The sequence below is a fragment of the Anarrhichthys ocellatus genome, unplaced genomic scaffold (genome assembly GCF_004355925.1).
Source record: "Anarrhichthys ocellatus isolate YVR2014 unplaced genomic scaffold, GSC_Weel_1.0 scaffold1, whole genome shotgun sequence".
NCBI classification, from domain to species: Eukaryota; Metazoa; Chordata; class Actinopteri; order Perciformes; family Anarhichadidae; genus Anarrhichthys; species Anarrhichthys ocellatus.
The window spans coordinates 2,133,377-2,149,308 of NW_022280031.1; the positions used below are offsets into that span (position 1 = coordinate 2,133,377).

Genomic DNA, 15,932 nt, shown 5'->3' on the forward strand with positions numbered 1-15,932 from the left:
CTAGCAAACACTTTACTGTTTCTACAAAAAGCAGATAGGAAGCAACACGAGCATTCGTTTGGAGTCAGGTGCCTATTCTATTCTCTCTTCTTTTACTTTTGTTTTTTTGTCTCCACAAACTATGAATTGCTTCAGCTGCTAATTGCTCCACTATGTTCACCAGCTGGTCACCAGCTGTGTCTGTCTGGCGTTTGGTGCAGGACAGGTAGATAGCCCAGTAAACAGCCTCCTGCTGTAGCCAAAAATGAGTCAACATACAAGATTGTCGACAGTGATTCAAAACATTTAAGTATTGGACCGGAAAACCCCAAAAAATGACTTCAAAGTTACTATACAGCTTCGTTGCGCCACTTAACGATAAGCAACGGCTTGCACATAAGAAGTCATGTGATCCATTGTTGATCAAATATTGATTATAACAGACTCAAGACAATTCCTAGAGAACTCAATTCTCTGCTCCTTGTCAGTGTTCAACACATCAACAGTGATTTTGCACAAAAGAATGTTTAACAGCAAGCAGCGAACAATGTGCAACAGTTACAGAGGTCCAAGTATCCAACGTTGAAGCTTGAACAGCTCTCAGCTTACACAACTGGGCTAAATGTAGCATAGAGAGTTTCCAAACAAGACATCAAATGGACAAACAGAGGAAGTTGAATGTTGGGAAGATAGATAGCTCCTGCCTCCGCCTTCATCTGCATACATGACAACAAGAGGCTGTAGCAGTGTCAATATTTGCACTCCCGTTACACCGTCGGCCACCCACACGTTGAGCTAAACCGAGCCTCTTCCTTTACCCAGCCAATACCGTTTGGAAATCTAAGAGTGACGACTAAGTATATGAAGGTGTGTAGGAGGATAAAAGGCATGAAAAGACGCCGTCTACATAAGTCAGAGCTTGGAACTACTAAATAAAAAGTGCAGAAAATAAGAGCCATTAAAAAGAAAATGAATAGATAGTATTACTTCCTTGTGGTTGTATGCCTTCGTAACATACAACTACTGGTTTGCAGAGCTGTTGGAGTACTTTAAAATGTGCTCCTGATTCCAGCAGATGGTCTACTCTCCATCACATCTCCTGTGGAAGAAGTCTGGCCCTGTGATGGTGTACTTCATTATTGTTGGGAGGCTCTAATTGGCAAGCTTCTTTAAGGCGATAATAGTGACCCCCAGATTGCCTTCATATGAACACAACGCTATAACCAATTTAAAAAAAGTAATTTAGTCACTTCCGCTATTAAAAACTCTACTAAACAGACTATGTTCCTTTCCTACTTAGCCCCAGAGCAACATTACAGGGCCTAATGTCTCCCACAGGGTGTTTAATGGCCAGGTCAATTTAGTCCTCTCTGCTGAAATGAACTCTAATAACTTCTTTATGGATTCAAGCAGAAGCCTGAGGGAGGGAAGGAAAAGTGTGAGTGACAGAGAGTGAGAGAACTCATTATTGTCACCGCCTCGGCAATCGGAAGAATGTGACAGGCGAGCTGAGGTGACACACGGCTCTTTGGGGGCGAGGATCAAACTCCCCGACTGGGTGAACCCTGCTGCTTCAGAGGAACCACATCCCGGTTGTGTCTCTCTTTGAATTGATGAAAGAAAGCTCTTCTCAACTTGTAATATTTATGGTACTTATGCATCACTGGGTCGTGTTTACAGTTACGTGTTGTTTTTATGGGTTCGTCATTACAAAAGAGATAAATGTTAAGAGTTACATTAGTACTCTTCCAATTGATGGCTAAGCAAGTGTAACCTGGTCTGTAGGTGCACAGCGGGCTGAACATCTGTCTACAGGCACACAAGTTTCCAAAAATAAATGAATAATCAAGGAATACTTTCTTGGCTTTAAATGGTTCTTTGATGGAAATTTGTACTTTCCCTGTGATTAGATCCCAAAGATCTGTATCAGGTCTGACCAAGGCATTTTCTAACTGAATGGTATCGGCCATATTGAGCCCGGTCCAATCCTTCGTTTTTACGTCAGCTGTCACACAGGTGTTACTCAAGAAGCTTTCATGCACAGCGACGCAACCAGTGCATCAACTCTCAGCTGTGCGGGGCTATGTGTATGTGTGTGTGCGCGTGCGTGAGCTCCGACTTACCACACACCATAAGCAGTAAAACGCAGGATGAGACTATGTTTTATGTTATTTACCTAATTTATGTGCATTTGTTTAATTTCAAAGCATTTCCACTGTGGAGATACATTTGAATAAGGATGCATGAACTGCTATTTTTACCCTTCATTGACACTTTGAACAACAACATAGATTAGTGTGTATGTGGAAACATATCAAATTGACACAATGTATTCTAGAGTTGGCTTGCCTATTAAACTAGTTACCATTTCCTTGTATAAGGAAACTAATTCCTCGTTTGACGTTGTTTAACTGTAATTGCTGTTAATTTATCTTACTTTATAGCACCATAGTTCAGCAACTCTCAAATGTCTTATTGCAACAATCTATCAGTAGTTACTTCCCGGTACACCAGGGGTGCCCACACTTTTTTGACTTGCGAGCTACTTTTAAAATGACCAAGTCAAAATGATCTACCTACATTAAAAATGCTGAATACCTGAGGACCTGCTGGAGACTGAGCGTCGCGTTCAGCCTAAAACTACCACCAAGGAGGAGATGGAGGTATTTAACTATTATCCACCAAATAATTCAGTTCAGAACAGTTTCACGGTCTTAAATCCATCAATTGCCCAATTCCCAAACCCAGGTGCAGGTGAGATTTGGGTGTGGCTATAATTACCACACTACACGGGATGCAACATATTAGCATTTGAAGATGAATTTGCAAACATAGACAGCTTAACAATGTTAAAAGGATCATTTGTGGAGTTACTTGCAACAGCTTCATCTTTTGTTGTGACTTGTTGCATGTATGATTTAAAATATCTGCAAAGCAATAGACAAACCTTGTTTCCTGTAAAGGAAAACCACCAGAAGACTGTCAGCGATGTCAGCGATGATCCCAATGTGTACTCTTCTCTTTCATCAATACATCTTTACATTAACACTCTAATTAATCATAATCATTAATATGAGGTGTAAAGAACATGATCTTCAACAGTGTCAAAAATCTCAAGGAAGCAGGAACAGTCTGATATGAATGGAGCTGGTGTCAAGTGTGTTTGAAATTAATTAAAACCTAAAAAGGAGAAATCAACACTTTCCCACATGCATAACATTGGTGCACTTGAATTCTTCCAGCACAGATAGCAGCTCCCTCCATAAAATCAACAGCACTCAAGTCCTCGATTACCAGAAACAATTAGCATTCATATCATCGGTTCTTCCTGGAATCGGGTTTGTCCACAGCAGTAATATCCACAAAACAAAATGAAGTGAACGCTCTAAAGGTTCTCAACCTTGTTTGATGTGGGGATCGTTCTGTGCAGTGAATTAAACAACATCCAAGATGATAACTTAACTTAATATCAAATTACCACGTGAAAACACATTTTACTTGTCCAGTACGGTGGCCATAGAACAACGAGACATTGCATTTAACTTTGTTTTATTTGTGTGTTGATTCTTGTGTATGTATTTCTCTTTGGATATGAATGCCTGTTTAGTCTGCAAGCCTCAATTACAATACAAAATACATTGCTATTATGACGATGGTACAAAATATACTTATCATATGTTAAAGCCAATAAAATTCTAAATTGAGGGGGTTTGCCACACAAGACAATACCAGAGTGCCAGGCAGGTCAGGTCCCACAATCGTTATAAAATATTTCAATATTTCTATACTGTGTTATAGAACTATCACTTTCTGCCAAACACTGCTTCTGGTACTTGAATGACATTCAAACAAAACTTAAAAAGACGTGAGAACTGGATTTGAACCCGTGTCTGATGCCTTAATACATCACAAGCTGTGGAGGACGACATACCTGTTGAGGTGGAGGGGGCTGCATGTAGCCTTGTGGGGGGGGTGGGGCCTGCATGACGGGTTGGGATGGAGGAGGCGGTGGAGGTGGAGGATGGGGGTGTCCAGTGGCCGGCTGGTAACCAGACGGAGGCGGCATAGGCTGACCCGTGGTAGCCATGATGTATCCGGTCTGGGGAGGGGGGTGCTGGGTCAGCACTGTGGGAGGAGCCTGATACATGGGTGGAGGCTCAGGGTTCTCACTGGAGCTCTGCCGACTCAGCGTCATCTGGGTGAATTGGGGCGCCAGCTCTTCTCCCTGTGAGGAATTGGTATGATGTCATTGGTGGGTTTTGATTATAAACTATAACCACAAGTACCAAATGATTAGTATGAATCTAGATTACACAGTATTTAGTACAACATGTGTGATACAATTATCTGCAAATTACACTGTAGTACTAGTAGAGTACTCTGAAACACTAGCAGGCATTGTTAGCCATAAAGTGCATTGCAGCAAGTCACCGCATGCATCATCTATGAATATAAAGCTGATACAGCAGCTAGATGTATCTTTATATAGAAGTCTTGTTAGCTGCTGGTATCTCCAGATCAGTGCCTCATGTGATTTGTCTGAGTGATTCAAAGTGATCCCTAAAGCCACAATGCTACATTAACAACAGTCTGAGAGGACATTAGATGAAAGTATTAAGGAAACTGACATTTTGGGGGAAAAAAAACCCCATCCATCATCTTTCATAGAGATGAGAGATCAATACCAATTTATTTATTTCTGAATCCAGCACAATAACAAAAACTGGACTGCAAGTTTAAGTTAAGGACACAGTTATGCAGTTGTTGGATCTTCACATCTGTCTGTGATCTGTTAAGGTTTAGATCTATACGAACACTCATCCGGTCACTGCTGACAGAACAGGATGAGAGAGCTGCAATTTCAATAATTTTGTGAATTTATGTGGGAAGTGAATACTACCCAATTTAAACAAATTGGGCAAATGTAACATTTAATTAAGTTGTTCTCAAATTCTATAAAAATCTTTAAACCCAGATACATTTTGTTCTGGGAGGTTAGGGTTCAAGTTTAAATACTTTTGTTACGTCTTAACACAAACCAGTTTCATTCAAAGAATGTAAATCACTGACTACAGTATCATTAATAAATTAGCTTCCCAAAAAAGGGAATCCAATATAAAATTATGGTGGGACCTAAAACATTTTTCACATCAAAAAGGAAACAAAATGTATTTAAACCATTATAATTACCCAAATAAAGAATTGCAAAGCACAACTGCCACATTTTCACGTCATATAAAGCAAACGTCATATACACGAGCAAACGGCTTTTCTTGCTAAAGCACTACCTGAATGAGCCAGAGCGGCAAAGACATAATTCTTCTCCGACTGCTGCTAAAAACCAAACTAATGTGAATGAAAACAAGGTATGACAGAGAAAGAGTTTCTAGCAGAAATGAAAAGGCAATATCTAAATGCAAAGTGCGAGGGTGTCAGTAATGCAGTCTGTAACTAAATGAATATTTGGAGATGAAGCTAAGAGAGGCGTCAGTACCATTGTGTACTGCTGGGGAGGAGAAACTGGCAGGAGAACCTGGGGGCAGGAAGGGCTGGAGTAGGAGACAGGCTGAGAGGGCTGCAGAGATGCCACTGGCTATACACACCGCCATAAAGAGGGAGGAAATACAGAGGCAGAGAGAGAGGAGCAAGACAGTGAGAGGGAGGGAGTCAAAATAAATGAAGAAATAACAAAGATGTGGGTTAGAACACAGAGGAGAAATTGTTAATGAACAGATAGGATAGAAATGGAAATCCAATTTGGTTTCTAAATATTATACAAAAACAATCCAACCGTGTTGACAAAGTCAGATGTAATTACTACAACTCAGAGAGGAACAAGAGAGGAACTGTCTGTCATTATATAAGTTAACTTTTATAATGTTGCTCAAAGTACTTTCTCCTTACATGTGACAAGATTGAGTGTCAGGCACAACATTCATTTCAACCCGTTTAGAGTAGGAGGGTTGACATACGATCACTAAAGATGTTCTATTAATCACCAGATTGAATTAGATCCTCTAACTTTAAAGGGCCTCTTCATTTGTACTGATATAGTGGATATAAATGCAGGTAGTGGGGGTTCATACCTGAGCGATCATGTGGTTCATGGGGTGTTGCTGTGGAGTGGGCAGCAGGGCCGTCTGAGGCGGAACCTGGGACTGTGGCTGTTGCGATGGGCAGGGGAGGAGGCTACGGCTGGACTGGGAGGCTGCAGGTGGGGGACACACATCAGGACTGACTAGGGGCAGGCCTAGTGATGCAGAAGAAGACATGAAACCCACTAAATCTTCCTTATCAAAATCATTTAGAACACAATGTAGGCTGTTATTCATGTACCTGGGTCTATTTCTTCTGTTATCCTCGTCTTTACAACATAATGGGAAATCTTTCTGTACCACGAGAAGGCAAACTCAATTCAACATTCCCACAAGAGTTGAAGCCTGTCTCTAGTTGAATGCATTGGGCCTGGGGTCATTCATAGTGTCAAAGGATTTCATTTTGTTTTAGCATTCAGGTAATGTAAAATATGATCAAATACCATATACAATACAGAATATAAGATGACATTTCTTTCCGGACATTACATCTGAAAAAGTGTGGGTTGCATTATATTCAAGGAGTTTACCACCAGCTCCTACAGAGTGTGTTAAATTATGGGCTGATGGCATCTTTAATGTTGCAATGCCTACAAGTCTGTGTACGTGTTTAGTTGGTCCAGTTTAACCCACAGAAGTTTCCTACGGATTGTGCAACAGAGGAAATAAATTAATGAGTCAATGAGTCGAAAGCGTCTGCTGACGTCTTTGCTGACGAAACAGCAAGGACTGAATCATCAGTCAGGCAGCCAAGAGCAACAGTGTCATGGAATTTCATAAGAAAGCTCAAAAAGAAAATGCTAACAGCTAGATAAAACCATTGACTGCCTCCAAGAACCTGACAGGAGAGAGTTTATGCTGTACTTAAACTTAAACAGCAATAACTTAAATGAATAGTAAAGACAGTTTTTCAGTAATGGTGTAGCTAATGCAAGCACATACACTAGGAAGACCTAATTCCCTCCACAGTCCTTACCAGAGCGAGAGCCTTTGCAGCTTCCCTGTGAGCCTTTGTTGCTGCCAAGGCTATCCCCTCTGGTGAGGATGGAGATGCCAGAGAAGCTGCTAGCCTTGGTGACGGGGGGCCGTAGGGTGCGGTTGGAGCTGTCTGAGTCGGTGCTGCTCCAGGGTCGTGGCTCCAGGCACTTCATGTCACTGTCTGTGCTGCTTTGACGACTGCTAGACGCCCGGCTGGAGCTCTCACGGTTCCCTCTGAGAGAAGACAGACCCGGGGAGACCGAGGAGAGAGACAAAGAGATGAAACCAAGTGGGTGAAGTGGGGATGGATGCAGAAAATAAAAAGGAGGGTGGGGGGACAAGAGAGGTGAAGTAACAGCAGGGTTAAGAGGTAGCAAGAGAGAGGTGTGTTGAAAGCAGAGTTGAGTCAGCAGAGAGAGAGAGAGACACAAAAATGTACATGGGCAGGGTGAGGAATGTATAGAAAACAGAAGGTGTGCACATTGGTGAATAAAATGTAGATGGAAACAAACAAGGGCAATAAAAGACAAAGTAGGATAGAGGGGAGAGCAGAAGCAGAAGAGCACAGTAAGGTCATCAACAGGTAGAGAGGACACAGTGTGACAGGCTGTATTTAGGATGGGGCATTCAACACAGATGCATATTGGCTGCTTTAGTGAAACCACAATCAGGCAACAAACCACCAAACAATATTATTCCAAAATTTAAACATAGAACCACACACGCACACACACATCCACACGCAACACACATACTTACAAACCCGTCCACATAGGAACACATACATGCAGGGAGAAAAGATGCTCCAGACAATCAACACTGGGGTGTGACAGGACCTTACACTAGACACTAGATGAGACAAACATCCGTGAATTCAACACACAAACCATCAATGACTGGAGACAACATTCACATAACAGACTTAACAGGATGAGCACTTGCATACGCACGTGTTATACATTTGAATACAGATAAACTGGAACACATGCACTTGAGATACGTTGTATTGAAGACAAGAAATGACAAACGTACACCTGTAAACAAAACCACATGTACATCAACACCCAGACTCACACACACACACACACACTATCTACAAAATAACTTGCTACCACTGGTTCACCACTATTCTTTAAACTGTATTGCCGTACACTGTACACACTCATTGTGTTGTTGTGATGCTGTCACCCTGGATAAGGGCAGCTGCCAAGAAAACCAATGATCACACTGTGAGCGTAACCACCACTTTTGGGAAACCCCTCCATCACAAGCGAATGGTTGGGTCTGCCATCGACATGTCGGCATTAAGAATAGTATTGTGCCATTTGAATATGTCCTACTGTGCTGGAAAATAACAGTTAAATTAAAATGAATAAAAACAAAAGTGTTATACATGCTGGTGCTGTAGCATTAAGTGTAAATAGAAAGCCCTGCAGGTGAGCAGATACCTGCAACTCTGCATTGAGGACAGCAGAGTAAAAAAATAAAACAGTAAACACTTGCTTTTTTCCACCCTCTTAGAACTGAAAGAGGGATATGAACAGAGTGTGTCCGTGTGAAGAGAACAAGAGGGAAATTAACTCAAAACATGTGAGGCTGATAGTGGGAATCTCCATGATGAGAACGGGGATGTGGTATGGGTTGTAAAATGCTAGCGACAGTGAGTGGTATTTGAAGGTGGCTGTGGCTGATAAATATTTCAGAGAGACTAATTATTGGAGGATCTATTTTGAGTCCTCTCCCTGCACAGCCTATTTTAAGGGAAGGGTGGGTGCTCTGCCGCTCTCTGTAAAAAGGGAGGCGCACACTTGTTCGCTTCGCTCTGCAGACAAAGATGAAAGCAGGAGGAGGGAGAGGAGGAGGGATTCTGCTGTTGATCACATGATCTTTCATCTCCACTCTCTCCTCACGACACCATTCCCCATCACAGGCACGAACAGGGGAACCTAGGCTGTTGTTGTTGTTGTTTGTCTTTCCTTCACTCTCGATCCTTATAAGACGGCTAAATCCACCCATCACAGAAGAGCTTCTTGTTTTGGTTCATTTAAGTGACGTCTGCGGTTTTATTGTTTCTTTTTTGAACAGCGTGTTCTCTGTAAAGGTCAACACCTGTGTATTTTATGTAAATGCTGAGGTTGGGATATTAAGCTCATTTTAGGTGAAATGGAAAAAGGACAAAATTCTAAACTTCAAACATAAATCTTAAATGCCGAATCACTATATTACATATTATATGTCAACCTCTAATGAAATTTCTGCATATCAAAGAAATTAGTAAATAGTCTAAAAAGACAAAAAAAATCAAGTCTTAAAATGATTTATATAAAAAGCTAAAGAGGGGATACACTTAAAAGCTCTAAATAACATGTTTACAAATAGCAGAATGTACATCAAATACATTTACATAATAAAAAGGAAAAATAACCAGAATGCTTTGTACAGTTGCACTCGAGCTGAATCGATTAGTTGATCAACAAAAATATGATTTGACAAAATAATAATAACACATTTTTTGTGTGCACTTTTTTGTGAATCCTCTACAATAGTGAATTGAATATCTTTGGGATTTGATGCTGGTCGGATCAAAGGCTCTAGGAAACTGTGAAGAACATTTTTCACTGTCTGATATTTTATAGACCAAAAGATTATTCGGTTAATCAAGAAAAAACAAACAATCAACAATGAAAATAACTGATAGCTAGCTTTTTGTTTTCTTTGCATGTATGTACTGCTTACATATTGTATGTGCTACTACGCAACAGGTGACATGTTAAAACAAAAAACTACAAGACTAAGTCGACCACAAAACAAACAGATTACTGTGGAAGCGATGCAGTTACTTTATATTAAATGTAGTTGACGGTAGATGGGTGGAAGGGTAAGTAGGTCAGTTAGTTCCCAGTGAAACCACAAAGCAGCCATGCATGGGCCATTGGGAAGCCCCACGGTGCAGTGCTGTAATAGCCATCAATCAGCCGACTACGCCAAGCAAGGATAATAAAAACCACCACAAGTCACCACTATCATCACCAAACCACTTTCAAAGAATGGGCATGGCAACACACAAGTCAAAGTCATCAGCACCCCAATACCTAAAGATCTGCCTCCTCTTTTGAGAGCTAGAGCAGTAGCCCTCAGTGGAAAGTCTGTTGGGGTTAACATTAGGAGAAAATGCTGGGGTTACAGGACTGGATTGGAGAACAGGAAGGGGAGGTGTGGTGGTGTGTGTGAGAAGAGGGGGAAGAGGAAGCAGGTAAGGACACTGCAAAAAATTTTACCCCTAAAAAAAAAAAAAAAAAAAAAAAAACGCAGAAACTTTGACTGTTGAAAACCCCACACATCCTCTCTCTCAGCATATTAAGTCCTAATCTTTCAAGCTCAATGGCCAGGGTGCCTAGGGATGGACAGTTACTGCTGTGTGAGCTAACTTATTTCTAGAAAACATTTGTTCCGCTACCTGCAAATGGTCCTCAAAGACAGTGTGTCCCTCACAGTCTAACATGAAAACAACACTTGAAAATCTGGCACAGGAGAGAAACCGTCAGCAAATGCATATTGATCATCTGACTGGCGATAAACAGAACAACACCTTTTGAATGGGTACATTACTGGAAGTGGTCAGATTTAAAAAAAAAAAAGATATATATAGAAATATATATAAAATGAAAAATGTTATATTGATGAGTCTAAAGCCTTCCACCTTTCATAACTGAAACCTAACAAGCAAACTGTATCTTTAAGGGGAAAATGGCAAAGATGGAGTCTTATAAATTGCACACAGAGTCTCTGGTAGGATGAATCATCTTACCTGTTGTCATTGATGTATCCATTTTGAGAGGACTGTAAGAAAAAGGACACCTACACATTATGAAATGCTTCATTCATCCACGAGTACTTAAAACCAACACGATTTGCACATTAACACTTTAAGTTTGAAATCATATGTATTGATGTGACGTGGCGTTTAAAGCAGTGGTTCCCACATGATTACCAGCATGGAAAAAAACAGTGCATCGTTTTACCTCTTCAGGACTCTACAAACTATGAAACAGTATTTAACAGTCTGAGAGGATTAAAAAAAAAAACATTCTTCATATGAACTGCTCACAACTCACAGACATGCACCCTGTGATGAAGTACAGAATGTTCCCTATTAACAAGTCCGAAGCAAAACACGTTGGGAACCACTATCTTGTCACTGGTCAAAGGAGCTGGAAGTAACAGCTTTTGTGGTTCAATGTTAATCTGTCTTTCCCAGTGTTTGCTACCCTGCCCAGGTCCAATACTTACTTCTCGGGCAAAGATCCGGTCTCGTACCCGCTGATACTCTTCCTCTCGCTCTTCAATGGACTTGCTACGTCGCCCATCCTGCAGCGGCACACGGATCTAACATTTGGGAAAACAATCAAATCAGAAAAATGACTAACTTGCACTATTCACAATTATATACTTACGTTTTAATTAAATACATGTATAGCCACACGTAGTGCGACCTGCTGTAAAGATAGCAACATGATAACAACAGTAGCATTCCAGGGAGAGCAGCTGCTTGCCGTCAAAACAAACATAATGGAAACTGTGCAAAATAAATGTTTAAAAGTGGCGGAAGCTGCGTGGGAAGGTTTGACACCACAAACGTGATAGAACAAAGGAAAATGGCAAATATGCAGAAGCATTAGGCGCCAAAGACAAGTGACAAGTCTTGAAATACTGTTGGAAGGAATGAAGAAGTGTATATTGTTCCTGAAAACCTCATAAACTATTGTTACATGTCTGTACAAGAAAAGATTTTCCTCTTAAAATGAATAAATATTGTTGCAGTTGTGAGTTTTATTGCTGACATAAAGAGTTTAAATGTTTATTTTGGGTCATTACTTAGTCCGACCACACAGTCATCTGTGCATCACAAAAAGCACTGCTCCAGGCAACACAGTTTTGTGGCTCAAGGAAGGAATCAGCAGCAGTGGAGGAGATGTTAAATGCATCGCAAACTGTACCGTGTCATTTTGAGAGACAGCACCAGGAACATGAAAGTCATAACATACGAATGGCTTATTAATAGTTTAGTACACTCTCAGTGGTGCTGGTATTTCAAATGGACAAGTGGTAGCACACCATCTCCAATTCTAGCTTTATCATTAACAATTTCACAAAAGCATTTTGCATATAGGAAGCCCGGGATGCCTAATTAGCATAATATCTCAAAATGTCGTTTGAACCAGGGGACAGAGAGGCTAACTGTTTGGACTTCAACACAACCTAAAAGTGGGGACTGTGTTAGTTATTGTAAGTACCATCCCAAGTCCCCTTTCAAATGCCAATTTTCCACTCTGTTGGGAAGGATGCTGCTTCACACCCGTTCATAAATCAATTAAGACTCCTCTGTTAAGTTACGGGTTTTATTTGAAACAATGAAAAAGTGTTTGATTCACCGCTCAGTTGGCATCAAAGTTGCCTTCTTTCCTCTGATCTGGAAAAGGCAATTAACGGTCCTATATCATCACATCTCGACTACCGTTTCCCCTCTCCTGTTATAGTTGGAGAGAGTTAGTAATGTCTTGGTGTATGATGCAGCCTACCTGATTATCGTCCTTGTCCATGCTGGCATCATCTCTCTTAAGGATGAATTTCTTCTGGAAGTCCATGTTACGTTCATCCTTGATGTGTTCGGAGAACCTTTGTTCTGGGCTGTAGAACATGAGGACAAAAGGCATGCTTTGTAACATACTAAAACAAAGCTAGACAAAACATAACGTTTGACTGCATTAGAGGAAACATTGAAGCATGTTAACAGCAGAAAGTGGCATGTTTAGAAGTGTCAATACTAGAACTAGTACTAAATCTGAATATCAGATCTGCACAGATTTTGTTTGTCCACTTCTGAGTTTTGTGATTTGCCGCGGTATACCAACACATCCTCACACATTAACTGCACCTGGCTGCTGTTAACATTATAAACACCTCTACAAGAAACTATTTTTTCCAGATTTGGCAAAACTGTATTTTTAACCAGATGATTTGTACGTCACACTTTAGGAAACTTAAAATCACAAATTTGTAACTAAACAGTTGTTATTTGTGTTGGTGGCTTTCCCATCAGCCCCTAAATGAATCATCAACGTTAAATTATTTCCCTTTTACCGTTTTTTAATAATACATTTAATACATTTCCTGGTTCAAATGGTTAAATTCCCAGTGATGCTAAATTTATTACCTACACCTATTTTACTTAACAGCTGTTGGGTAAAACCAAACTTTAAACAGCGTGCGGGTTGCTAAATCAAGAATTTCTTATCTCTCTCCATCTAAAGTGCACATGTGTGCTTGATAATGTGTCAGCTTTCAGCAGAAACAAACTTTCCATTTGCTTACATGTTGCTGGTCTGTCAAAACTTTGGTTCAGGGTTGTTCTTCACTCTGCTCAAACTTCTAAGTTTATATCTGTGAGATTCTTCTGTGGTTTGTCACAGCAATCTCAGCCACATGGGTTTGTTATTGTGTGTTCCCTTGAGGCTGTTTACATTTCTTCTGGATTTAATTGGCTTAAGATAGCCCGTACTTGGCTACATCTGAATAAAATGTTATGTTTCTTGAAGTGTTTTAAATGGCTCTACATTCTATGCCTTCCAATATAAAGATATGGGACTGCAGCTGCTGAAGTCTGGACCACAGTTAGGAGCTACACTCACATGCGCGTGTTGCCCGTCTTGTTGATGATGACAGCCTTGCCTGTCTGATCTACATTGTGGTCCATGCCGAAGTAGGCGGCCACACGATGCAGCAGCATGCGGTGATAAGACGTCATCTGCGGAAACTTCTTATACTGGTTACTGCAGCGGACACAAAAGACAAAGTAGCACATGTTATTACAACACTGCACCTAATTGCTAAATCAGAGTGTTTTTGTTGAATGTTGTAATGTCTACTGTCACAGGTATAGTTCTTTTCAGCATTCAAAATATGTTGCGAAGATAACCCCTCTCATGTTTGTTCTATGAACAAATGGATTTGCATTCTGAGGGATTGTCTGAAAAAAAAAAAAAAAAAAAACCCATCCCTTTTCAAACAAATTTGCATTTTAGATATTTTCTAAAGAGCAGTGATAAATACTCCAATTATGTAATTTGTGTAACTCCTGTACTTCTTTCTGTTATCTCGTTTCCCACAAGAATTGCCCCCTCTATGATTTTTTATTTATTTTTTTTTTTTTTTTTTTAGTGTGAACAAGCACGATATTCCACTTTGGGGACAAATAATTTGGCTATTGAGCACAAGATGATTTAGTGCTTTCAGACAGATTTAAAATCATAATACTAAAACAGCACTATTCTGTTTACAGGGGAACATGAGTCCTGAGCCAGAAACACTGGCAGCCCAATAAAAATCAACTACAACTTGCCATATTTATATCATCAGCACAGCAATCTATAAATAAAAAGGAAAGGATGTAAAAGGGCTAAATTTAAATAAAAGAGAGCGGTTATGAAGAACGTGGCTTACTTGTCGTCATTAATGAACTCCAAGATATCTTGTTCTAGTTTGAGCAGCATCATTCGATCCCTGTTGGGCCAAAAGGGGGAGAGAGAGGGAGAGAGATCAGAGGGGCACTGTGTCAGTGACTGACAGAGTGCAGCAAGCATACCAACCAAAGATCAAAGGTATGATGAATGGGAAGAAACGCTTGTCTCACTTCTACTACAACGGTGATCCTTCCAAAAATCGTTTTCAGACTGCATTTTTATCAGACCTTCATTACACAACTGGAGGAAATCATGTTGGCATTTTTGGGGGATATAATACATTTTATATCAACAGTTCATCTACAGATAGAAAGCTGTGTGTGTGCCAAAAAGATGAGAGAGAGAGAAACACACACACACACACACACACACACACACACACACACACACACACACACACACACACACACACACACACACACGGCATGCTCCCGGGAGAATTTTATTTTATATATGAGCTTTAAAATGTAGCATTCTGTTGTACTCTGGGAAGAAAATTAAGTGATAAGACATTTACTTTAAGCCAAAAACGAATTTATTATTCAGTTATTAATCAGTATTTCAGCTCTAGTTGAACAGCTGGCTAGTTAGCATTTTTATTTTTTTCAATCAATATTATTATTATTATTTAGACAAAATCCATAGAGACCGAGGTCTCATTTTCTAAAGTTTTAGTCATATGAAAACAAAGATAGCAGGAGTAGCGAGAACCATCGCCTGTACAAAATAAAGTGATTTGTTTTTAGGGGGCATGTTTCATCACGTTACGTTTTTTCCTCCTAAATCACGATAATGACGAACGTTAAAAGTCGACAAAGTTCCGCATGCAGTGGACGTTAACTTAACTCAGCAAGTATGATCGGTAATGGAACATAACGTAACTTAAACTTTAACGGAGGGAAATGAAGACGGTGTAGACATCTTAACGCTGATTGGCCAAGACTCGACACATCAAAGATGTTTTATTGCGAAGATCACAACATCACCTTTTCTCCTCGTCTCACTCCGATCTGAGAAACGCTGGCTGTGAGAGCTGTGGATATCAGTAAACCTTTGGTGGCAATGTCATACCTGGGATTGTTTTTCAGTGTGTTGACCAGAAACTCATGAACGTCGATGCCCGTGGAGTCAGTGTATTCCTGACTGGAGTCTAACAGAGAGAAGGAAACCGTAAATAGGCAGGCAAGAGGAAGAAAAGGTTGAGGGACTGGTTATGTACAGTAGAGAGAGCGAGAGACACTTCCATAAAGAGCTCCTAAAATGGCACCCCAACACGCCAACAATGAAATTCCAGGTTGTTCAGGGAGGATAAACATAAGAAGCAGATAGCATGAGACACCAGCTAGCTGCTGCTGTTCTC

The 15,932-nt window shown here is 40.4% G+C and overlaps 1 protein-coding gene across 7 annotated transcripts in view; it reads right to left on the minus strand.

The window, feature by feature from the left end:
• Positions 1 to 15,932, minus strand: part of r3hdm2 (R3H domain containing 2) — a 42,237-nt gene that overhangs the window by 8,219 nt on the left and 18,086 nt on the right. For 3 of the 7 annotated variants that reach the window (XM_031840290.1, XM_031840358.1, XM_031840428.1), the window contains 11 exons: positions 15,644 to 15,722; positions 14,553 to 14,612; positions 13,742 to 13,882; positions 12,632 to 12,740; positions 11,343 to 11,438; positions 10,861 to 10,910; positions 10,145 to 10,198; positions 7,051 to 7,286; positions 6,066 to 6,229; positions 5,474 to 5,572; positions 3,911 to 4,204 (listed from right to left, as the gene is read on the minus strand). In XM_031840290.1, the coding sequence (XP_031696150.1) occupies positions 3,911 to 4,204; positions 5,474 to 5,572; positions 6,066 to 6,229; positions 7,051 to 7,286; positions 10,145 to 10,198; positions 10,861 to 10,910; positions 11,343 to 11,438; positions 12,632 to 12,740; positions 13,742 to 13,882; positions 14,553 to 14,612; positions 15,644 to 15,722 (1,382 nt within the window). The remainder of the gene's footprint in view (positions 1 to 3,910; positions 4,205 to 5,473; positions 5,573 to 6,065; positions 6,230 to 7,050; positions 7,287 to 10,144; positions 10,199 to 10,860; positions 10,911 to 11,342; positions 11,439 to 12,631; positions 12,741 to 13,741; positions 13,883 to 14,552; positions 14,613 to 15,643; positions 15,723 to 15,932) is intronic. The other 4 variants (XM_031840498.1, XM_031840574.1, XM_031840709.1 and 1 more) reach the window with 4 other exon arrangements.